At 39.9% G+C, this 25,977-nt stretch overlaps 1 protein-coding gene across 5 annotated transcripts in view; it reads left to right on the forward strand.

The window, feature by feature from the left end:
• efna5b (ephrin-A5b) overlaps window positions 1-25,977 on the forward strand; it is a 170,606-nt gene that overhangs the window by 125,691 nt on the left and 18,938 nt on the right. For all 5 annotated transcript variants that reach the window (XM_052020520.1, XM_052020522.1, XM_052020521.1 and 2 more), the window contains one exon: window positions 22,238-22,530. In XM_052020520.1, coding sequence (XP_051876480.1) covers window positions 22,238-22,530 — 293 coding nt within the window. The remainder of the gene's footprint in view (window positions 1-22,237; window positions 22,531-25,977) is intronic.

Consider the following 25,977-nt stretch of genomic DNA (forward strand, 5'->3'; position numbering starts at 1 on the left):
CTAGTAATGAGTTTGTTTCAGCCTGATCATTGTTGCCAATGATGATTCAATGAAACTTGGCGTATTGTAAATATCATCTGAGTTAGGGTCCACCCGGGTATAAAATTAAAGCTGGACCTAATCAAGGCTGCTCTAAATCCTCGATGAACCCAAGGGCCTAAATTTTTTTCTATACACAGATGACGATAATTTGCTTAGTTGTGTTTTGCTAATACAGAAATTATATCTTTTCAGTGTGTACCCTTTCTTAGGTAATCATGTTGGGATGTCTTGTTGGGATTAAGAATGACTTACGTCCATTTCAATTTTGTGGTTCTGAAGCAGCCAATGAGATCAATATGGGGCCTGCAGACTGTTCCACAGATGGGGCAGGATCTCCCTGATGGGGCGGGCAGGTAGTTGTTGAGGTGGTGCACTCCTGCCATTTATGCTGGGCTTCCTGAACCAAAACCATTCCAAATTGACCATCTTTGAACAATCATAGGTCAGGGATTCCCAAGAGCCAGTGGGGATGTTGCATGTTTTTCAAGGAGGCTTTGGGCACTTTAACTTTGTCGTTTGTGGTTGAAAGTATGTTTCAGTATCACACCAAAGAGGTCATATGTAATGTGCAATGTTAGTCATCGTCAGCCATGGGGGTCATCACAACTGAGATTGACTCAGTAAATACTTCCACTGCAAATCACTGAATGACCCAGTGACACCGAGGTCAACTGCAATGACCCATCAGCAGCCTAACAGCAATTGCAGAAGTGACCAAGAATTGAATCTATGAATTTCCTGGTCTTTATGGCTCAACACTGCAACACATTTATTCATTGAGTCACTGTGGGATTAAAAAGGAGCTTTTGTCTTGGCTGCTTTGGAGAAAAAAATATTGTAGAAAGTTGTGGATCATTAACTTTAACTTGAGATTGTCATAACATTGATGTTTTGGCACAACAGATGCAAATGTTTCCTAATAGAGACCTGTGCTCTTTTAAAAGGCTGAAATTGAGGTTAACCATGTTCTTTTAATACAGGGTAAGAATTTTCAGCAAGGTTATGACATTTATTTTACATTGAAAGAAGTATTTTCATGGGATGGAGTTGTAATTTTACCAACAACAGCTTTTTAGTTGTCTTACACTCTTCATTTACCCCTCCAGTAAAGGCCTACAGAAATTGTGGGATGAACTTCAAAAAATTGTGGCTGAAATGCAGATAAGGCAAACAAAATTTTGTTAAATATTGACATTTTATTAATAATAGCAGTTTGCAAACGTTGGTGGGCATATTCATTTCTGGGGGGTGGGGTGGGACGGCAATCAGCTTAAACTGCATGAACGTTTTATACTTTTAAAGAAACGTTTTATACCCAGTTATCTTGTGACTCCTGTTGAGAATCAGCTGCTCTCCTTCCTCAGCTGTCAGCCATCATTCTTCAGCAAGAGGCTGAGAAACGAGCAACGCTCAATACTGAGGTAGAAGTTACATTGCTCCCTCTCCTACCTTGGGCAGTGAGAGGGGCAGTATTTTGAACTACTGCAGAATAAAGTTAATTGAATAAACTGCCAATTCACTAATGTAGCACAAATTGCAAAATAGAGCAGTTAAAAATATTCCAGATCCATTTCAAGTGTGGCTGTATTTTAATTAGAATCACCCAAATTTGTGCCTGTATCTTTCACCTGTTCTGAATGTGAATAGCAAACTGTGTAAGAAAGTTGCCTATTAAATGCATCAGCAATAAGTAACTGCATATTCTGCCAATAGTAGAGAGGCTGTTCCTTACTGCTGACAGAAAAAACAGAGGCAGCATCCTGTACAAAGTCGGAGAAAGCTCTATATAAATAATAAAATTGTTTCTCAAGCTATAAACAGACTGTATAACTCCTCTGTATAAGAGGCACTGGAATTTGAACATAGAATACACTCTGTTACCCTTGCAACAATCATTAATTTTCTCCTTTAACATGTTGCAGGTAATATATTTGTTCACAATATTTATATTGCCATGTTATTGGATGGCAGGCCAATTGTTTCACCATTAGTCTCACTCTTGGGATCTTGTTTGAAATAGAAGTCTGCCCTGTCTGTCAGATGTATGGGCTCTATTGAAATGAGTTTTACCTGGTTGAAGCAAATTCTTAGTGGAAATGCTATCACAAATGGAAATTTGCTCCTAAACAACTATTAAATCAGCAATTTCACTCAGAGACTTTCAGTGCATTTGTGCTAATGTTATGTAAAAGCCACCTTTGTTGTCTGTTAGGCTTTGGCATATCTCATCAATGAATTCTTGATGCTGATATTGTGTGATCAACATCCCACTCTTCAGCATAACTTTCTTCACCTTGAAGTGCTCAAAATCACCTCAATAAACACTTTAAAAGGAATGATAAGCACCTTCAAAGAATTTGGAATATCATAACTTGTTTATTTGTTTTAAGTGGCAAGAAAGGCTTAATCATTTGAGGATTAGAGTAATTACCAGCCTCAGGCTAGTTTTAAATTAGCACCTACAAGTTGAATAAGAATAATCATTTTATCTTGATGGAAACCTAACAGAGTATTTACTCAATCTCTTGTGTGTCAGAGTATTTACTTTTCAATGGCAATTTACATACTTGGAGATTGTCTTTTATCGGGTTTCATTTGTTATAATCAGCAACTGAATTAGTAACGTTTCATAATTTTACTTATCCGTCCTTTCTAATGTGTTTCACAGTCATTCAGAAAGCTTAAAATAGCACGTAGTCATGCAGATACTTTGAAAAAGTGCAGAATTTGGCTTTGCTCCTGTATGCTCTTTAAAAATAACAGACTCTGTCTACCCCACCAAGGTCAGTTTGGAAAGTAGCTCACTAAAAGGTTGAACTGGTCACGTGGGAATTTGTGTCTCCAACTACAGAGTGACTCAGAGTTTAGCTAATGTGGAGCCTGGAGCAGAATGTTGCCCCTTGTGTTAAAATGCCTTTTTCCAAGAATACGAAGAAACCTTTTGTTCTAGTTTGAGGGAGCAGCTGAGCATTGATTGACTTCCATGCACCCTGCAGACCCCTGAATGAAATAACAAGACCTTCGCTTTTCCTGTTCCTTTTGCTTAATGCACTTGTTGGATATGATTGATTTTTGTCAGTCGAAATGAATAGGACAGTTAATAAGCCAAAACCGTTGAGGTATTTCCTCTTGAGGAGATGCAAGAATGATACATGCTAATTGATTTTCATTTTAATTTAACACATGATGCATTCAGTATAGGTTTAGTTATGCTGGAAGATAATTTTACACTGTACGGCTTCTCTAACAGAAGATCTGTGATAGGGATGGTATTGCTGGGTCACAGACTGAAACAGATGCTCATTACTGTGCTGTGTCCATGCTCTCTAACTCAACCAATTGTAGCTGTATCTATTTTGCACTCTCTGATAGTTTGTACTCCCTCCTGAACAGAAATACTCAGAAGGTAATAATGGGGGACATGGAGCAGAACTGCTGGGTCCCAGAATGCTTTGCTGTGTGGCACTAGGTCATCTTTCATTCCCACTCATCTGATCTTTCTCCCTCATCTATATGTACGATGCATCTGCCAAGTCAAAAGCTGATACACTCTGGTTTTACACAAATCAATCCCTTTACAATTTAACAGGCACAGAGTTAAATCAGAAGAAAGAATGGTCCTAACATTGGCTGATTGGCAGCAGAGGGCACAGTCTGAATGTAATCATTCACTGAATATAATCCTATTCACTGAACAGAGTGATTTCTCCGGCTGGCTTTCTTGAGGCCTATACTTGACTAAAGTGATAGGTTAATGGCTGCATCTGGAGGGCATAGTTGTGTCTTAGTCACTTACAAGGGAAGGATTCTGTTACAAGAGGATAAGCAGCAGTGGATGAAGACAGGCGAGCTGCTGTGTGCTGAGCTTGGGACTGAGCCATCCTGCCTGTGTGCACCAAACCAATCCCACAATCATCACTAATTTATTAGCTTCATGATGTTTCATGAATACCCTTGGTATATAGGGTCATGAGATAAATAATGAGGAATTCTACAGAGATGAATTCCTGGGAGTCACGGGGCACTGATAAGGCAGCCACAGATGTGAGTCCTTTGTTCTCTGACAGTTTTCAGGTCAGGATCCTCAGCCCTGAAGCAGTTTTCCCTGTCACTCCTTTGTCATGTTGCATGGCACTTTGCTAATGCACTTAATGAGCACCATTTTGGAGGTGCTGACTTGGTCAGAAAAGTATGATAAAGCTCAATCTATTCGCGTTTAATTCAAGAGATCCGTTATCATCTCCATCAGCCAATGCAGGCTGCTTTTAAAAATGTTATTTTTTTTTCTCCATAGGTCTTTTAAGAATGAAGGGCATAATCCTGTTAACTGAACTTCAGTCAATTTAATCTAATTTTTAATGCAACCGGGAGGTATTGCACTCTTGAAAAATGGAATCCAATAAATTCTGAACATTTTCATTCTTTTGGCCTTTTTCATTTATTGGGAACTGTGAAGCCATTTGAGTGAAGAAGATTGCAGTGTTTTATGGAAGAAGTGTAAATTGTATTTTCTTAAGGAAGAGGTGCAGGCTCTTGAAAGGTAAAATGCATTTTACTGGAGTGCTTTTTGACAGAGATAGAATTCTGTCCAATGATCTCTGCTGCCTGTATTGAGACACTGATGAAATATTGGCACAAATAAAGCAAATTGTGGCTGCTGCCCCTTTTGGTGCCTTTCTCTTGCATGACAGCAGGGCCACGATCAATTTAAGAGGCAAGCTAGCTTGAGTCACACATGCTTCATTTGCATTCATGTCATTTTTGGCTGATACTGTATTATCACTGGCTCTTTTTGCCATGATGATACGATTGCTGTTTGGTTCCTTGTTTCAGACTGCAAAGCCTCTTGACCTCATCCTTAAAGTCTGAACTTTTCATCGAGGAAAGAAACAAATGAGAAGGAATTACTAAATTATTTTTTTGTTGAGAGAGAGAAATAAATAAAAGCAATAACATGGAGGCCTCTGGTTCATTATTAAAATCAGCCACATCATCATTTGGAAGGATACGGGTGTACTGACATGACTTGCATTTGCTTTATCGGACACACTCAGATTGAAATATCAAAACCCTCTCAATGGGATTGGTGCCCAGATAGTTTCTGAAGATAGTTTCGGAAACTGGCCTTGTATAATATGGGTGAGCTTCCCTAATGAGCCAGAATAATATTGTAACCCCATGTCAGAGTTTTGTTTGGTGAAGGATGCTGGTACTATGTTGGTGCTGCAGATTGTTTGAACAGTTGGTGTGTTGAAGAAAGGGCCATTACAACATGGTGCCGCTCTGCTAGAGACTGGCTTGTTTTATGAGAGCTCTGGCACATAAACACATTCATTCACATTTGGAGAGGTTAATGCACGTGCTTAGCCTCAGTCAGATGCTGGCAGTAGCAGTTAAAGGGCAGTTATTGGTCTGAACACACAGTTGGGAAATAAGCTAAAGTACTTAACATTCTCTAATTAGTTTTCACGCAATCCACACCGACCAATCGTATTTTACAAAATTTATTTCATTGAAAGCATGTGCAACACTGGGGGGGGGGGGAGGGGGCGGGGGTAAAAGGAAGGAAAATCTTGTGCATCCTGCACATAGCAGAGCTTCGTGATCACATCTTAATTTGAGGCAATTGATTTACCCATTTTATTATTTGTGTATTTCATCGTGTATCAGATTAATACTGGGATGCTTGGCATCTTTGCCAAGAGGATCATTGTGTTCAAAACATTGTACTTCCATGAAATGCCAAGAATATGCCCATAGATGTTGAAGGGGGAAATTGCTAAGCCTTCTTTCTTGGCAGCTGCATTCAGTCCAATAGGCTTACAATGTACACTTTGCAGATCATATCACAGTTCTAAGGGGAGTACGTTATTTTGTCCATTTTGTCAGATAGGTAACATAGGTAACCTCCTTTCCAACATACATTTTGAGTTGTTCTATCACAATGGACTATAAGATAAGATAATGTATCTTTATTAGTCACATGTACATGGAAACACACAGTGAAATGCATCTATTACAATGGACCCAAGATAGAAAAGAATGGTAAGTGAGCCAGAAGACCAAGAGGGCACTTGGAGCTCTGTTTTATAGGAGCATTATTAAGAGGGACATGAAAGTCCAACATTGGTTGTGACAAGTGAGAAAATGGAGCTGATGACAGAGTAGAAAATGGCACTGACTGTGGGTAGGGATATGTCATCATGTTGTCACCGATTTCAGAAACTCCATAGGAGACAGCAGCAGTGTTAGCAAGGCCACAGGACTCATCTCTTCCTACATCATTGGCGAATAATATGTTCAGTTGTGCCATTGTGGCAGATTTTTTTATTCATTTTTTCCAGAATCACATATTCAGTCATCAACAGAAGTGCAGTTCATGATATAGCCAAACTAATGTTTGAATTCAGCATATCCAACATTTCATACGGATGAAGAATGCCAGCTGAATCGTATTTATTGCTACAAAGAGGTTTATTGAATTAAGCAAATAAAAACTTAACTTTCAATGTATTTGTAGCTTGTCTCTTCTATGTGGCAAAAGTGTGATCAAGTATTTGCGGCCAATTTCCACTCTGCATCATCAAAGAACAGTTGGCATCCCTGGGAACTGGTTGTTTTCCTAATCTGTGGAACCACTATCAAGGGAGACATTTAGCTGGGTTAAGCTTTCAAAGCGTCCTTCTGCGGTGTACTGTGTCACTTGTACGATGCTCAAAACCCACATCAGAGATATTTTGCGCACACTCAGTGCTTTTTTTCTTCTCGTAACTCCTTAGCTGGTTCCATTGCAAAATTTAATTAGCTGATGGGTGTTTTTAAAAATGCCAAATCAGTGCACTTTTTACAAGAGAAGCTGATTGCAATCACTTCTTGATTTAAAAGTGAACCTTGGGAATTCTTGCGATTCTATGAAGTTACAAAATTTATTACAAATGGCAAATACATTTAAAAGAATCCTTTTCCTCAATCTTTTTACAGCGGGTGCGGACCATCCCCATACATGGCCCAGTTATACTATCCGGATTTAAAATTAATGCGTTACAGTTGCAGTGCAAAGTGCCAAACAATTAAGCAAGTTAGAAGAGATTTAACAAGTTTATCATAGATACAAAAAGCCCTGGGATAAATTCTATCTCACCTGCTGGTACTTTGATTTCCTTCTTGCCAGTTTGTAAATGTATTTGTACAGTTCATATGCTATGCAGTTTTAAAGCAAAGACCTGTAGAGTTCAATTGACAAGTATTGATGGAGGCTTTTACCCAGCTTGCTGGAGGCAGAAACCAAAGGAACTTTTAATAGGCCGTGGAAGTGCTCTTTAAAATTCTAATCATATCTGTAATTTCCACCTCACTATCTGCTCTGTGTTGAACTAAACCCCTGCTCATTGACATGAACCTGCTTTTACAGCAGAAATAATTGATTAGTTAGAACCCTCTGATGTGGAGCCATCAACTGACACCTGTGCAAAATGAATAAAAAGTGATAGGAGCAAGATGTGGTATTTTGTCCCTTAGCCTCTGAACAAAAGTCGGTGAAATTAGAGAAAATGATCTCCATCTGCACACCGTATTGTGGAGAACATTGTGAAGGCCAAATTACGTTTTGCTCATGGGAACTTGAGAGGCATAATTATCTCAGCAAATTCCTTCTGGTAATCCGACATTTATCAGAGAGCGGGGTGATATACAGCTGTGCAGTGTGGAGGTGAGTCTTTAGAGGACAGCAGGCAGAGAATGGCTTTGATTATGTTGGGCTGTGTGGTTAAGTCCCCAAACAGGTGCAGCCTGATTTTAAATCCTGACAAGATGTTATAGGAAGGGGCTGTGGCCTTAGAGACCCAAGGCACCTACTGAGAAAGATGGCACAATAATATGTTAGGAAAACAGGTGCTAGTTGGCGTTCAGATTTTTTTTTAACTCGACGGTCTGAATACTTAAGGAGAGTGCAGTAAGAAGAGTTGTATTATTGTCTCAATTATTGTGTTGTGTGGAATTTTGATTTCAAATTTACAGCATTGGTGGTGGACTTTATTTCATCAGTGTTGACTGAATGTTCATAAACTGCAGTGTGCTTTAATACAAATTCCCCATTGATCACAGCAAGCCTGTGGGGGAGTTGCAGCCGGTATGTCAGAAGCCCAGTGGAATGCGATCCGGTGGCAGGCGTGAGCTGGCTCTGCCTGAGGCATGCAGCAGCATCTTTCATCAGATGCAGTGGTGATGTCCCAGCTGCCCGAGAAGTCATTATTCACACTCCGAGCATTTATGGAAGAAGCCATGGATTAGAAGAATGGGAGCAGTGAAACAAAAGGAAAACTAAACTAGGGAGTGATTGATATGGAAAAGTGGCAGAGGATTCCACACGTAGCAGCAGATGCGCCTTGTTGTGATTGGTTAGTGGCATTTGTCATGGCGATCTGTTCCATTCATCTGTTGGTTGAATGGGGCCAGCTTTCAGTGCCACCCTGGAACAATTCAGGAGGTAAGCAGGTCAGATCCAATTAACCAGAGAGTTATCAAGTCAGAAAAATCTATAGGTCTTCATTAGATTTTATGAATACTATTACATTATCAATGTTATGAAATATAACTTTGGTCCTACTCAATTATTTTGGGGTGTCATTTTATTGCTTCAATTATTCATATGCTATATTATTTATTTTTAAAGTGCAGACTCGTCAAGGTCAGAATGTCAGATGACATCACTCTGGCAATGAATGTGCATATGGCGGCCCAACAATGTGCTAAATATGCCTGGGTACAGTTTTGGTTCCATGAATAATTACCTCCTAATTTTGGCCATGATGTCAGGAGAAGAGAATAAATCAATTGACATGTCACTCATTTTCCTTCTGGGACTCAGATCAATAAGAACTTAAATAAAGGTCAAAGAAAACCTTAAACTCATGGGCTCCCTCACCTCCCCCTCCCCCCCACTAATTGTGGAGAGATATCTGGGGAAGGAAATGTATGGATGGATTGTTTGTAACTTAGTGTCATATTTGAACACAAGATGAGCTATGGAATGCACATCTTCCATAAGATCACCTATCTTCATTCCTCCATCTGTTATTGAAACCTTCATCCCTTCCTCACTCTAGATGTGGCCATCCAAAACTGCTGCCATGTCCCTAACTCATGATGAGACCCATTTGACCACCTCTTTTCTGCTGCTTAACATAGATTCTTGGAGATACAATGTATTGCTTTTAATTCTCATCTTTGTTTCCAGTTCCCTCCATGTCCTTAATTTACCCAATCTCTATAATCTCCTCCCAACCTACCATCTGCTAGGATGTGTATACTCTTCTCTTCATCTTCCCCAAAACTTAATTGCTCCATTCTAGGAGGTCTTGCCTTAAGCCCTTTCCTAAACCTTTCTATGTCTCTACATTTTATTTCTTTTTAAGAGATTCCTTAAAAACTACCTATTTGAACAGGCATTTGGTCTTTTTTTTTCTGTCTCCATGTGGTTGGTGTCAAATTTTGTTTGAAATGTGTTCAGTGAAGTACCTTGGCATGCTTTTATGCCAGAAATATCATATATACTAAAAAAAAGTTAGCTATGGTTCTGAAATTAGGATAGGAATGGGTACATTATTTAAATATGCGTAGACACTGCTGCTACAACAATAGAGTAGAACAGATAATTGTGCTAAATCAGAAATCATACAATTCTGGATGGTGACATTTTGTGATGCCTGTATTTTTTCACTTAGAAATGTTTTGTAGGATACTTCATCTTGACTCTTGTGTAATATTTGAAATAATGACACTGCTGATATATTCTACTTCATAATTATTTCTCATAAAGACACCTTGCTCAACGTAAACTTTAAGGAAGGAGGAATTCTTTCTGGGCAAAGCTTATTCTGAGTTGGAGATGGTTATTTTGTTAATGGTCTTTTAGAATCTGAAAATTAGCCACCTGTCCCATGGGAGCCTACAACGTGTTTACTAAAATCTAACTCATTAGTAATTGAGGAAGAGTGAGGCCAATTGAAGATACACAAGATGCTACATTAGCAGCTAGCAGGACCTTCCGTTAGTTGTCAAGCACAATGGCTGTGGGCTTGCAAGTCCAAAGAATATACAGTTTTCCAAGAATAAGCTATTTAATGTTCTCTGCATAACTTAAAAATTCTTAGCAGTAACAATGTAAATAATATTCCTTTCTTAAATTCTAAGGGGAATAAAGCTGGTCATATGCACAAGTACATGTATGCACAGGTTCAGTGGAAATCTTACTTGCAGCAGCATCACAGGCACATAGCATCATATAAGCAGCATTCACAAGAAAAGCATAAATTAAACATAAATTATCCACAATTTTTACAAGAAAAAAGACATAATTAGAACAGAAAAAAAGTCCATTTTAGTATAAAGTGATCAGAGTGGTTATAGTGTTGCTAAACTGTAGTGGTGATTAGTGTTTTGCCGGTTGGTTCAAGAACCAAATGGTTGAAGGGAAGGAGCTGTTCTTGAACCTGGTGATGTGGGACTTCAGGCTTCTGTACCTCCTGCCTGATGGTAGCTGTGAAAAGATGGCGTGGCCTGGATGGTGGAGATCTTTGATGATGGATGTTGGCTTCTTGAGGCAGGGCCTCCTGTAGATGCTGCCGATGGTGGGGAGGGATGTGCCCGTGAAGTATTGCGCAGAGTCCACTACTCTCTGCAGCTGCTAATGTTCCTGCACATTCGAATTGCTGTACCAGACCATGATGCAACCAGTCTGGATACTTTCAACAGTACATCTGTAGAGTTTGTTAGAGCGTTCAGTGACAAGCCAAACCTCCTTAAACTCCTAAGAATGTAAAGACGCTGGTGCACCTTCCTTACGATTGCGTCGATATGCTGGGCCCAGGACAGGTCATCCGAAGTGGATGCCAGTGAGTCTTAAGTTTCTCCAACACTTCATCAAAATGGCTTTCACCTACATCTCCATAACATTGTGATTAATGTAGTATTTATTCTAAGAAATGGACTATAAAGGACATAATTAACAAAAAAAATGAGTTTTATATAGTAATTCAATCCCAGGATTTTGCTGATTATCAAAAACCCTCTCAGCAAACTTCAGTACTGCAATTTAAGACACTGTTACAAAGTATTCAGTTGAATTATTGACTCTTCGGCTCTCACATGTATATTCACAGCCAAACTGCATTTTTTAATTTAATTTATTTTTACAAACTTGTTATTGGCATTGTCCACATTAGGAGATGTGTTCTCTAAAAACTTGTTTTCTGAAGCTGTTAGCATTTAGTTTTTGGGAAGTGGAACATCTTGCCATATTTGGGAGCTGGTGCATCATTAAAGCATCCTGAAACAGACAAAATATGGGCACAGTGTTTCATAAATCCTGCCTGATACGTACCTCACTGTCAGGAGAACAAGGGCAAAAAGTAATAAGACCCTGGACAGGTCCTTCAGTGATAACTAACTGCCACACTGAGCCAAGTGCCCTCTCTTTGTGTTGTAAAGTGATTGATTGAGGGCAAAACCACATTAAACCAAAAGAGGACATTGATTTGACTTTTTTCTCTGCTGACCTTTGTAACTAAGTACTGGGGCTGATGGGGGGATGGGGGTCCTAGGACTGAAGTGTTGTTTAAATCCCAACACTCACAAACCTCTTCCCCATTTAAGAACTTATTAGGTGATGCATTGTGCTGTAAGAGTTTAACTCCAAGTTGCTCGAAAAACTTGACTATTTTGATGTAGTCACATATTTTAAGTGCACGTGGGTGTAAACTCATGACTTCCCATCAGAAAGTTCCAAAATAATCTTCATTCTGATTAGCAAAGAGCTATAACAGGATCAGCTGATTTCAAATAATAGTTTGTTTGTCCAATTGTAGGCTATATTGTTAATTTATTTCCCCAAGCAATTGTGCCTACCATATGCCAGGAAATTTAACTCTTTGCAGGCCAGAGTGCAAATCCACACTGCCCCTGTTACCATGATTTGACACTTGAGCAGAGTATACATGAGTTGCCCCGCCTGCCTCTCATACCAATATCTGCAGAGTTGTGGATAACTGCCCCATCACCTACTGTACGCAATGCGCTACTGAAGAAACACATGGACGCAGAGAGTGCTGAACTCAAGATTCTTTACTCCAAGAACAGAAAGGCGCGCCAAACTCTCTACCCATGGGCAGCTGCGACCCGTGGGGCGGATGTGACGTCCGACTGTTGCCGAAAGGTCCACCCCGAACGGGTAGTTTAAAACGCACTATTGTGCGTCCGCCCGCAGCTCCCGATGGTGGTTCGAGTCCCGTGTGTGCGGGCCGCCACACCCACACTTGCCTATGAGATGGAGTGAAAGAGGTGATGGTCGTGGGGGCATGGCCAACATAACATGATTACTCCTTAGATCCTGTGTCTTCAAATAACTGGGAAGAACTTGGTCATCAGGTGCGATGTGCTCTCAGGGCTGCTGTACCTGGCACAGGCATAGCCTGTTCCTCACTCTTCTGCCTCGGCAATCACCCGGGACGTCTTCCAGTGAGTCTGACGGGTCATGCTATACAAGTCCCCTGAAAAATGGGGGCAAAAGTGTACCCATCGTTGCCCCCATCCTGATGACCACCTTCGTGTATGGCTGTATCAGGCAGTGTGTGGACCCAAAGTATGTGGACACTAAGTGTCACTATGTGCTGAGGTTCTACCTGTCTCTGGTGTTGTGGGAGATAGGCCTGACCCCTCTACTGCGCAACACCCCAGTCAGCTGGATGTTGCCGCTCTACCTGTCCTTTGTGGAAGAGTACTTCCAAGCAAACACCTTTGTCCACAAGTCCATCAGACAGTGGCCAGCACGGAATGTACTTCAGACACTGTGGGACAGGGACACTATGGATTCTATGGGTTTGTTCCCGGAGCAAACGGTCCAAACCATATGGCAGAATGCCTCATCGCCAGATCTGACCAACAAGCACCAAGACCTCATTTGGCTGGCATTGAGAGGTGCCCTCTTAGTCAGAGCTTTCCTCTACAGAAGACATATCACCCCCAGTGTACGCTGCCCTTGGGACGGCTGCGGTGGGGAAGAGATTGTCACCCACCTCTTTGCAGACTGTGGATTTGCTAAGAGGGTGTGGAGAAGCATGCAAGGGTCCGTGTCCCGGTTCATCCCCAGCAGCTGCGTGACAGAGCACTCTCTGATCTACAAGCTGTTCCTGGGGACGCACTCCAAAACAGACCTCAAGTGTCATCAACTCGGTGAAGGACGCCCTTTGGTCTGCCCGAAACCTTTTGGTCTTCCAGCACAGCGAGATGTCCGTAAGGAAATGCTGTCCATTGGCACAATCCAGGCTGCAGGAGTACATGCTGAGGGACGCACTGAAGCTCGGTGCAGCCAGTGCTTAAGGCTCTGTGGGGAAGGACCAGAGTATAGGAGGGGCAGAGTTGGGTGGGGAAGCCCCTCGAGCAATGAAAGGGGTATCACCTCAGGGAGTCACATAATGGTGCTGTGTTTGTTTGTTGTTTTTTTTTCTCTTTTGTTTACACTACTGAATGTAACAACCATGAATGTTAAGGTTTTGTTTTTGCTGTTTTTTCCTTTGTGTATTTTTTAAAATTATGAATAAAGTTTATTTTTGAAATAAAAAAAAACTCGAAGCAAGAACAAAATGGTGAATTAAAGCTGGTATGTAACATCCAGGAACATTGGTACTTTAAACAAAGCACACATTCAAAAAAAGTTTTATTCTGTGAAACATCATTTGTTACTGCATTACATTCGTTTGATGGATAAGATTACTGCCTTAAGTTGAGGGTGGCATTTTAATATGTTAATAGAATCAGGGCTGTTAAAGTCCACCTCATGTCTCCTTTCAGAACTCTTCTGCTCCTTTCTTTGAAGCTGACACTCCACTGCACCTCGTGGTTTACTGACAGCATCCATTATCCCAGCTACTACAGATGATCCTCCTGATTTTCATTCACTGACTGGCTGCCCTCATTTTATGCAGGAGTATATTCTCCAAAAGGAACAGGAAATTCAGTTTATTGACCTCTCAGAATTGATTTTCAAGAACAAGAACTTTCCCCATCTGATTTGAATTGAATAGTTCCCAGGTTTTGTGGATTTCAAATTTACATGCATCAGTTTTGAATGATCTCAACCTAACTCTTGAGTAGCTCAGCTCAGAAAGAAGCGGGTCATTAACTGAAACAAAAAAATGAAGTATTCAGAAAACAAATAAGAAGACTGGTGTGGGGAATGAAAGCTAGCATGTTAGTGCACTAGGAATGTTCTTCTGGGGTTGGGGAAAAATGCAGATCCTAAAATGGAAGACATCCCTAACGTACATGATGAAAATTTGAAATCAAATCATAAAGGAGTGTTTTAAGAATGCACAATGCTTGAAGGATTGCCTAGATTATTGATCAATAAGTTTGTTAATCTGTGGCTGCACATGCCGGGCATTTTGGCCCTGGGTTCACTGCTGGAAAATTCAGTAATGCTGAAGGCATCAGGTGCTATGGAATCAGTTTTATACAAGGACATGGGGAGGCATGCTGAAGCAATTGACAGCTTATTATGTTAATTTACTGTCTCATCTGAATGCCAGCACCTCTGAAATTGCACCACTCCCTTAGCATTTACGGTGTCCTGACTGATAATTAAATCAAACTCATTTTCTTCTGAATCAGTTACTGATTTCAAGGTACTAAAACAGATTGGCTGCTTTTATAGTATACATGAAAGGCGTTTTATGGAAAAGCTTCATTCAATTTTGGGGTTTATTTTTGTGCTGATGTTTGGCCCACTCTGTGTTATTGACACATAATGACATAAACACTGTAAAGTGAAAGAAAGACGAGCTTTCAAATAGCAGCTTATCACATCTCTCAAAGGTGACTTGAAGTATTTCAGTTGCTATGAATTACTTTGAAATGCAGTGACTTGTTATTAGACAAACAACAGGCATTTGATGCACAAAGATCCATACAATATATATGCAACAATATACAAAAATATACAACAATAGTTTGAACGGGCTGCTAAGCTGCTTTTGGTGGTATTTTTGTGATGTTGTTTAGGTTTGAGAATCTTTAGTTAGTTACTAGTAATGAGTTACCAGTACAGAGCAGCAACCACTATTTGCTGGAACTGTGTAACAATAGCAACCTACATATATAGAATAACTTTTGCATAGTAAAGAGCCCTGGCTCTTTGCAGAGGAGAACTAGTTGTAAAGGATAAATGGGATGGGAAGGTGGACATCCACAACAAGGATGTGAAATCAATGAGATGCATGGTATAATTAAAGCTCAGATTAAACATCACAGTGATTTCACCAATTGTACAGATGTATTCATTACTAATGCTACATGCATCAATTCATTCTTTTCTTTGATGTATGTGAAACTGCGGAAAACCTGCAGCTACAGATAGCAAGGGCACGACTTTACTGTGAAAATAAGTCATGTAAACAGTAAACCAGAGCTCTTGCTTGGTGAAGGGTTATGGCAAATGTAAAGGAGTTATCTTAAGACTGATGAACTCCATTTGGTTTGGAGCCAATTTTATTCAACTGTGTAATTGGAATGGAAGTGGTCCAATCAGGATTGGTTTTTGAAGCAAATTTAAGGGAGTCTTCTTTTGGAAGAATAGATGAAAAAAATACTGCAAGTAATTGGCCTTTTCCAACAATGGTTGGAATAGCAGCATCTACGTCTGCAGAGCAGTTTAATTCTGGGCCTTGTTTTAATGTGCCACTGCTGCACACTGTGAACACCTGTAGCATAAATGAGACCCACAATTATCATAATTAACAAGCTTGGCATCCTCATTTTGTTCTTAATTAACACCTGTAAATTGTAATTGAAAGGACTGCTTTTGTAGCAAACTTTTATTTTGTGAACAGACCTTCCCTCTAGTGGAGGGTAAACTTAGAGGTGAGGTATCAACAGTAATGTGGGCTCAGTATGCACGGTTACTTTGCTAGCAGTGTACATATGTGTTCTCCATTGTTTGTAGCAACAAAAAGAACAACAGTCCCTTGGAACTTGAAGGGCCAGTTAGCTTGCTCCTGCTTCTTTAACGTCACAATTAAAATGTATATCTGACAACGAAAGTTAAATGTTCTTTATACTGGCAATCATTTCAATTTAAAGAAAATCAAAAGACTGCAGATGCTGGAAACCTGAAACAAACACAGAAAATGCTGGAAATACAGCAGGTCAGGTAGCTTTTGTGGAATGAGAAACAGATAAAATTTCAGGTTGAAGATCTTTATCTTCTGACTCGGCATGTTGAAGCTTTTTGGACTCTATCAAATTCAGCAATTTAAACTTATTTCACCTTCTCTGTTTGCATCAGAATTGGCCATTTCAACTATAAGTCATTCATTCTCCACTTTTACATACTTTTTTTCTTTTTCTTACTTCATAACTGCCCTCATTTCATAGCATTTGTTCATTTTGTTTTCTCTAACTGCTATCATTAACCCACCAACTGGATGACCTCTACGGATGATCTTTCTTGCCACAGGCAAGAAAGTAGATGTCACGGCCAAGAAAGCTCACCAGCACCTCTACTTCCTCAGGAGGCTAAAGAAATTTGGTTTGTCCCCTTTGACTCTCACCAACTTTTATCGATGCACCATAGAAAGCATCCTATCTGGAAGTACCACGGCTTGGTACGGCAACTGCTCTGCCCAGGATTGCAAGAAGCTGCAGAGAGTTGTGGACACAGCCCAGCGCATCACAGAAACCAGCCTCCCCTCCTTGGACTCTGTCTTTACCTCTCATTGTCTCGGTGTAGCAGCCAGCATAATCAAAGACCCCACCCACCCGGGACATTCTCTCTTCTCTCCTCTTCCATCGGGTAGAAGATACAGGTGCCTGAGGGCACGTACCACCAGACTTAAGGACAGCTTCTACCCCACTGTGATAAGACTATTGAACGGTTCCCTTATACAATGAGATGGACTATGACCTCACAATCTACCTTGTTGTGACCTTGCCCCTTATTGCACTGCACTTTCTCTGTAGCTGTGACACTTTACTCTGTACTGTTACTGTTTTTACCTTACTACATCAATGCACTCTGTACTAACTCAATGTAACTGCACTGTGTAATGAAGTGACCTGTACAATCGGTTTGTTAGACAAGTTTTTCACTGTACCTCGGTACAAGTGACAATAATAAACCAATACCAATACAATTTGTCCCAATGGTAACCCTGGTCTTAACCTATCAGAGATATTCCCTTTGTCCCATGCATCCTCCCCCAGCCCTCTCAGCAACTTATTGCTAACTTGTTTTATCTCTTTCCCACTTCTGAAAAAAATATCATCTGCATGAAATGTTACTTTTGATTCTCCTTCTGTAGATTCTGCCTAATCTGCTCTGTATTTCCAGCGTTTTCTGATTTTATTTGGAATGAAAGTTTTACCTATTAATTTGGGTCAGGCTCTCAATGGGGTTGATACTTTGGCGTTAATCCCATAACTGCAAGGGTTGTGGAGGGGTGTGTGCATGCATGTGGTGGTAGTGGTTGTTAGCAGTGCAGCGTATGGGGATTCCCAGGGTTTCTCTAATGATTCCCACTTGACTGTGTGTGTCTTTGGAACTGGATCAGATGAATAGTGTGATTCTCCCACCCATTAGACACCCCCCCCCCCACTCCCCCAACATTCCCAATAAGTAGTTTGGGGATACTTATCCAAGTTCATGTGTTTGATGTGTGGTCATTTGGGAAAATGCAGTGGGTAGCTATTAACCGTTTCTCTGTCAAGTTCCGACCTTTCTTGAAGAGGAGGGAGATGAGCATTTTTTTAATAAATTCATTATCAACAAGGCACCTTGTATTCCTTATGCTGCCTTTGTTTTGATAAGAGCTGCTTGTCGAGGAGGACTATGAGTTCACCCCATGTATCTAACCTTGCTTTGCCATTTAAATCAAAGTGTATTGATTATTTAGCAGAGGTGTTGTATGTGAGACTGAAGAAGTTAGGCAGTGTGAGCAGAAGTATCTCCCTTGTCTTGAGAAGTGAAAGGCTGCTGATAGGACCTTCACACTGCTGCAGTGTTCTGTGGTGTGTTTGTGTTTCCTCTGCTCTTGAACAGATCTCTTGTAGAATATGCGACAGATATGGATTGTGGTCACAACGCTTTACGTGGACTTCCTCCTTTTTTTTGCGAGCCCAGAAGCAGCTGTGTGTGTGTGTCTGCAGCCTTGGTCAGCAAACCCAGTTTATGGTTTTGATCTCAGAACACAGTGGCTCTTTCAGCACCAATTTCATTACAAAAAGTCAATGTTTTTGCTGAATGGTAGGCCAATTTCTGTGGCAAGTAGCAGGAACTAAAAAATACCAGGAGCAAGGATGTGAGTAATCAATTTGCCTACTATAACCCAGGAGTGTTCTTGTACCATCTGATTCTAGCATAAAGCCTATGAATATTTGGGTCTTCCGGAGCCACTGAAACAGATCTGGTAATATTTAATGTTCATGGTGATCAAAACCTGGACCAATCCGTGCAGTTTTTGATCTGAAGAACCCCACATAAGTTGCTTTTTTCCATTTATACATAAACTGTTAGATGAGTCTCCAGCTCTTAATTTTTTTTTTCAAATTTGTTACATCTTGTTTTCATTAGTGTCCTGCCTGAGTTTATCGCAGTCTAAGCCTGTCTGCACGGCGTGGAATTGTAATCCTTTCCCTATCATTAACTACAGTTAGCTTATATTGTACTTAATTACATTCAAGCAAACTTCTTTCTGTTGTAATCTCATGTGTAGCAGAACTGAACATGCCCCCTTGCTTATCTGCACTCAGTCACTTTCTATATACTTTTGTTGTAATTGTTTATAGCAACTAACACATTATGCTCCTTAAGTATACCGAGTCATTGACTTATTATACAATATTGTATATTCATATCCATGAATAGAAAAAGCTTACGACAGGGAGCAGTGAAGCACATGGCCAATTCTCTATCTAACAGAAACGTACCGAATGGAGCAGGTGCAGGGAATCTTTCTGCGCAGAATAATTTGGGGATTCCACTATTCCCTATTGTTCATCTTTAGAAAATATTTTTCTCAAACCCATCATGTAATTATCACAAGGGTAGGATATATTAAGGAAGAAAAATCATTTAGAAGACCAAGAACATATTCCCTGTCTTAAAAGAAGAGAATATTTCACTAATGAAGCCATAAAATCATCAGTAAAAAACTATTAAGTTGTTATCTTCCACAATTCAATATGCTTTGTGTATCTTGTGAATGGTGGAGGGACATATGGTATATTTGCTAGGCTATTAAAAATACATTTCAATACAGCTACAAAACATGCTTTATTAAAATTCATTTCACCTTTTTTCAGAGTGTGGTGCACAAGTAATCTTTGCAAAGCTATTTAACTCTTAAATAAATATAGCTTTAAGTTTATGACTAAAGCAGCAAACTTATTTAAAATCATCAAAAGGAATTATAACTAATAATGTTATTTCTCGACAAAGGGCCAGCAAATACATATTCCTCGTGGTGACAGAGGAGGAGGAGTTAGTTTAATTATACTCAGAAATGGTTTGGCAGCTTCATTTTTTTATCTTGGCTGGTAGCCATCAAATTATTGAATGTGTAGGAATTACTGAGGGACTTTATCTTCACGATTAGCATGTGTGACTCGGAGAACTGGGGATTATCAATTTGCTATTTGGAAGTCACATAGGTGTAAGGAATGTGAGCCTTTGTGTTTAATTATCCCTAATGAGCCATATCAGACAGCAGGTATATGTAAAAGTGTACACTATACTTAGAGTGGAGTTGGGAAAGCTTCCTGCTGTGTGCATCTAAGAATCATTATTTGCTAACACAGGCAGTCATGTCAGCAGATTAAGGGAAATTTCATGGCAGGCTTTCATTCAGAGGTCCAGAGTTGAGCAGTATGGCAATAATTAATGTTGCGCATTCCTTTAATAACATGAGTTGCTTCTTGATGTTAGAATTATAGATGGTATGGCAGTGTGCCTTTGCCAATGAACTTTCAATATAAGTCTGACTGAATAGAAGGGCTATGTAAATTATTATTTGCTTTATTACCTCTTGCTGTAAGGCATTGTTAAAAATTGAATACATGCAACAGTGCAAAATTAATGGCTGTACTTTTGATAATGAGAGTTTTACATTTATTTGATTTTAAAGAAAACAAATGAATTACAACACAGGATTATTACTGAAATTTCTCAGTAAACTCTTCTTTCGTGATGCTACCAAGTTCGTAAGCCTGCTTGTATAAATATGTAGTCAATACTTAGAAATTTATAAAGTACATTTTGACATAATTAATTATTTCTATGTTTCTTGTTGTGTTTTTCCGTATGTTGTGCCAATAGATTCATTAGAAGGTGATAATTTTGGAAACAATTTTGCCATTTCTCTGTCAGTATGGAAGAATCTTGAGTGATTTATTTAAGTGAAAGTAACTTTGTATCAGTTCAGTGACTTTAACTGGAACTAAAGAGGCACAGATCGAGTCGACAGTCAGAGACTTTTTCCCAGGGCGAAAACGTATCACACGAGGGGGCATAATTTTAAGGTGATTGAAGGAAGGTGTGGGGGGATGTAAGAGGCAAGTTTTTTACACAGAGAGTGGTGGGTGCGTGGAATGCACTGCCGGCAGAGGTGGTGGAGGCAGATACATTAGGGACATTTAAGAGACTCTCAGATAGGCACATGAATGATAGAAAAATGAAGGGCTATGTGGGAGGGAAGGGTTAGATAGATCTTAGAGCAGGATAAAATGTCGGCACAACATCGTGGGCCGAAGGGCCTGTACTGTGCTGTAATGTTCTATAAATTTGAGATGAAAGTCCATGTCCAGCAGGTAGTCACAAATGGATTAGGCACATTTTACTCAAGAACATTGGGGATAGTAAACAAGTGCTGACTTTACTGATACATGTAACCCATTAATATCAAGGTAATGGATTAGGCACATTTTACTCAAGAACATTGGGGATAGTATCCAGATGTATATGCATGTATATGGCAAGAATTTATTGTTTAACACTCCATGACGAACCAGATTTTATAAACGCTGTGATCCATTAAACCTTGTGAACCATTCATAAGATTATTTATTTGTATATATTGAGTTTTAGGAAGAAGTGGATGCTCTGCATTTGCAACATATAGTCATAATATTAGAGATTAACTGCTCCATGAATCAAAGCTCTACATATAATCAAGACAGTGGACGCATCGTTCCTTTGTTACTGAACAGATTAGGCACTCTGTTTCGGGTCTGCTGATTTACCACCAGATTGTCTAAATGCTAACCCAGGTCATCAGATAGCCAGTAACACAATCACCAAGACTATGGTAGGGACTGCTGCAAGATGGTTCTTCCAGTAATATTATATCAACATTTTTTAAAAAATAGAGATTTTTAATGTATAGACAGATATAAGTAAACAAATGCCAAAACCCATTGTGACTCTTTAACTGATTTTGAAAAAAATATTCTGCAGTAAAGGCCATCACAGGAGGGTGGTAGGTGACGCATTCAAGAACCACGGGCATGGAACTCAGTCACTTTATGGAGCGAAGTTCCAAGTTAGAAGGTGTAAACTGTGCCATCTTCAATCAGTGGGTGGGTGTTAATCTGGAGGTCAGAGGTACATCTGAATGGACCAGACTGTCTTCTCGTGTCTGAAGAGAACTCAGTGCACCCCTCCTGGGTGCAGAATTGTCATCCAGGTTTACTAAAGGGCAGAAATATAAAGGTCCTGGTGTTACTTCCATTTTGATGGTCTTCAACGATCACTGAACCTATTATCACCTTCTAATGAATCTATTGGCACAACATTTGAAAAAACGCCACAAGAAAACATAGAAATAAACAATTATGTCAAATTTTACTTTATAAATTTCTAAGTATTCTCTTTATATTTATACAAGCAGGCTTACAAACTTGGTAGCGTCATGAAAGAAGAGTTTACTGAAAAATTTCAGTGATAATCCTGCATTGTATACACAGAAATAATCTCCAACAGATGTACAGTTTGGAATGTACAATAATATGGATTCAAGTGTAAGTGAGTTAAAGTAGATTTCATTATTGCAAACCAAATTTTTTTAAGTGGGATGTTCTCTAAATAATTGTTGACAGAGGTTATTATATGGCACGTACTGTTTCTGTTAAGATTATATGTTTATTTTTGCAGATTCCTGAAAGGTGATTTCCACATTGAAGTTTGCATCAATGATTACTTGGATGTTTTCTGCCCTCATTATGATGACTCTGTACCGGAAGACAAGACGGAGCGCTATGTTCTCTATATGGTGAATTACGATGGCTACAGCTCGTGTGATCACACCTCTAAAGGGTTCAAGCGATGGGAGTGTAACAGGCCTTATGCATCCAATGGTCCCTTAAAATTTTCTGAAAAGTTCCAGCTGTTCACTCCATTTTCATTAGGATTTGAATTCCGACCTGGCCGAGAATATTACTACATCTGTGAGTATTATCCTGCTTCTGTTGGTTTTCCCAGCAATTTCAGTGATGTTGCACCACACAATGTTATTTCTATTGTAAGATGAGTGTTATTTATCAACTAACTTTAATTCACAGTTTTTTATTTCCCCATTATGCAGGACTAGAAATTCTTGTACTGCAGTATTTTTCTGTGTGCTTACTGGGAATTTAATCCAAAACTTGATGTTACAGAGCTTAACATTTGTTCCAGGTCCTCTGCCTGTGCAACAGAGGCTATGGGGTATGGTGTTAGTCCATATTTGACGTTACCTATGCACAATCTAACTCTGTGAATAGTATAGGCCACTCACACAGTAGGAGGCTTTATTGGAAGAGTAGAAGCTGCTCCTATCTAATCTGGTCTGCTGCTGTGGGAAAATATGAGGCAGATGCGTCCTTCTGAAGAACTCTGCTTGGTGTCTGACGACATTACCCAGTCTACCTCCATCCTTAGTGTAGCCTGTCTGCTGATGTCCTTTAGGCTACTGATTATGTCTTTTATTCCTCCACATTCCCAATTCCTGGCTAATCATGTGTCTGATCCACTACCACTCTGCAATCATTTTGATGCCTGATATCCCTTCCCCAAAGTTGCCCCTTATTTTGGAGGCTCCAAATCGCCTCCACACTCTGCCACCAACCAGTCCTAATCCTCCCCGGTTCCCCACTCCCAACCCTAACCACTCCTGGGCGTCTCGAAATCACTGCTCCGACTGTGATCTTTGGCCTACCACAGAACACAGTGGAAGGTCCTTGTGCGTGTTTCTGCATGCAGCTACTGTACAATCATACACAGTGCTCTTGTGCACAATTCAATGTTGTTTCTTAGGGAGGCCCTGATCAAGAAAATGCTGGAAGACAATCATCCTAGTTTAGTTGCCAATCAAAAATTTTTGGCTGAAGAATTTTGATGAGCAGCAATAGTATTTTCAGCATGTGAGAGAAGTATTCCTCTGGAGCAGAACGTGATTGTGAAGTTTTCCATGCTGACTTACCCCACACTAGAAATTTGACCATGGATTATTTGTCAAGTTTTAACCATGGATTATTTGTCACATTTTAACCATTTTCCATGTCAAATACCTACCCCCTTGGTATAATGCTCCCTTGGAGAATTCCTGGAATACTTAATTCTTCTAGAATTATCATCTCGGGTTGATTGACTTTTCATTGGAAGATCACAGATCCTGTTTCACAGGCACCATCTGACCTCCTGTGTCTTTCCAGCATTTTATTTTAATTTTATTTCAGATTTCCAGCATCTGAAATATTTTGCATTTGGAAGGCTTTAGTAGCACTGTTATCTCTGAAATGGTAGAGATAACTGCTATTAAAATGTTCTATGTCCTAAAACTTCTGCAACAGGGGATCTCTCTGAACAAGTCCCAGTTCAGTACTGTAATCCCAACTCAAGAAGCTTCCCCTTAATTTATATTTTTAATTACTTTACTTCAGTGTATCCCACCATACACCACTGTTCTGACCCCCCAAAGCGTCTTATGACTCTTTGCTGACGTCTCTCAGGCCCCAAGCCACCTGTGTGATGGCCTTCCTGGGTTCTGATTCAATGACTTGATCACTGCCCACCAGTTGTCTCTCCTGTCTGACCACTGTCCCCCACTTTTCCCTCAGCCTAGGCTCACTCCAGCTCCTAGATTTGTTACTATTTTACTTCCCACATTCTGCAGCATTGCAGTCCACAAATGGAAGTGTGTAAGACCCATTTAGCAGTGCCTAGCTCCTTGGACCTGACAGAATTTATAAGCAATGGGCCCACGATCAGAAGCAATTGTTGGCATGCCACATGACAACTGATTAACACAGGCCTCTGTTCTTGAACGTTTCTATGATTCTGTCACTCAGAAGCATTCTGAAGCAATGAAAAATAATCAAACTATTAAAAATGTAAATAGAATTCAAATATAAAAACAGTTAAAAACACTGAGAAACCAATCAAAAAGTTTAAATAAACAGAAGCAGTGTTTTGTTTTGAAAAGCTAATTAACCAAACCTTACCTTGATCCCTCAGTGGTTCTTCTCCATTTAAATGAATGGAGACCCCGTTCCCATGATGTATTATCAGGTTAGATTCCCCAGTGTGAGTACGGGGAACCTGCCACAGCTTTGCATGCTGCCACTGGACTCCACAAGGGGTCCAACATTAACATGCAGCCTGGAAAACACTGGCAAACGAATTTGAAGAAGTGCAGAATTGCCAGCATTTCCTTGCTAAAGTTGGGTCATTGCCTTGAGTCTCAATTAAAGGTCCTGTAAGTGAACATTGAAGTCCCCTTAATGTGAAATTATTCAGATTGGAGGAAAATATTTTATTAGACATCAATCAATAATGGCAGTTTGGAGAATACCATTTACATAAAAGATCTTGTATCCAGAAATTGTACTTGAAGCAGCAGTACAATGAAGAGTAATTCACAACAAATTCAATTTCAGAATAACACAAAAGCAAAATGCTGAGAGTTAGAAATGATGTACAGGAATTATTCAGCAGCGCCTGTGGGGAGAGAGAAGTATCAAGCTGAAAGGAAAAGTTACTTTCCCTCTCTACATAGGCTGGGTGACCCTTTGAGCACCTTCATCATTTTGCTCTGAATTAACTCTTCCTTGCTTCTCATGAAAGTGTCTCAGTGCAAGCAAGCTATTAATTTTTCATCCACTCTAGTCCTCGTACATTGATTGCACTGAAGCTGAGATCACAACAGTAAGAAGTCTCAACAAACAGATTTTTGCAATAACTTTTAAAAATGATTGTGCATTTGGATTAGTAGCTTCTTCTATAGGAGTTGACCGTTTCAGGCACTGGGATCAACTATTGGATGTTTATAATGGATAACTAAGCACTTTCACTTTAGTTAAATAAAGCAGACTGCATATATGTATTTGCCCTCAGCCCCCAACAGGAAGTCAATTTAAGAGAGCTGACTTGTGTCCTTGTGAGATTTTGTGTCCAAACATCAAAATTTGCAAATAAATAGGCAGCCACAAAATTAAGTCAACATGAGGTGGCCCCTGTGACAATTCTGAACTTTGCTATAGAATGGTACCATGGAATGTTCCTGTGCTGCCATAGCACCGCAGGGCAAATGATTGACTGGAATCGCAGAGGAAGTCTAGTCAACCCCTTTAAAGAGCTTGCAATTTTAAATGCCAGAGAAGGTTAAACTCCATGTGGAGTCAGACAACTTTGTCACTTGTATAGTTGTTTGTATTTTGTTCCTAGCACCACAGTTCTGCCAGATACCCCACAGGTAACCCTAAAGCCCTGTTGCTTGGGTGTTGAGCGAAAGAACAATAACATTTAGTCTTATCCTTTACTGAGAAGATCAAGTGCGAGTGTCTGGATATTTGAAATGTCCCTGTGAGTAGTCAGACTAGGAACCATGGGAACCATTAAAGGGAATAGGGAAAAGA

Source organism: Pristis pectinata, chromosome 7 (assembly GCF_009764475.1).
Source record: "Pristis pectinata isolate sPriPec2 chromosome 7, sPriPec2.1.pri, whole genome shotgun sequence".
Classification (NCBI taxonomy): domain Eukaryota; kingdom Metazoa; phylum Chordata; class Chondrichthyes; order Rhinopristiformes; family Pristidae; genus Pristis; species Pristis pectinata.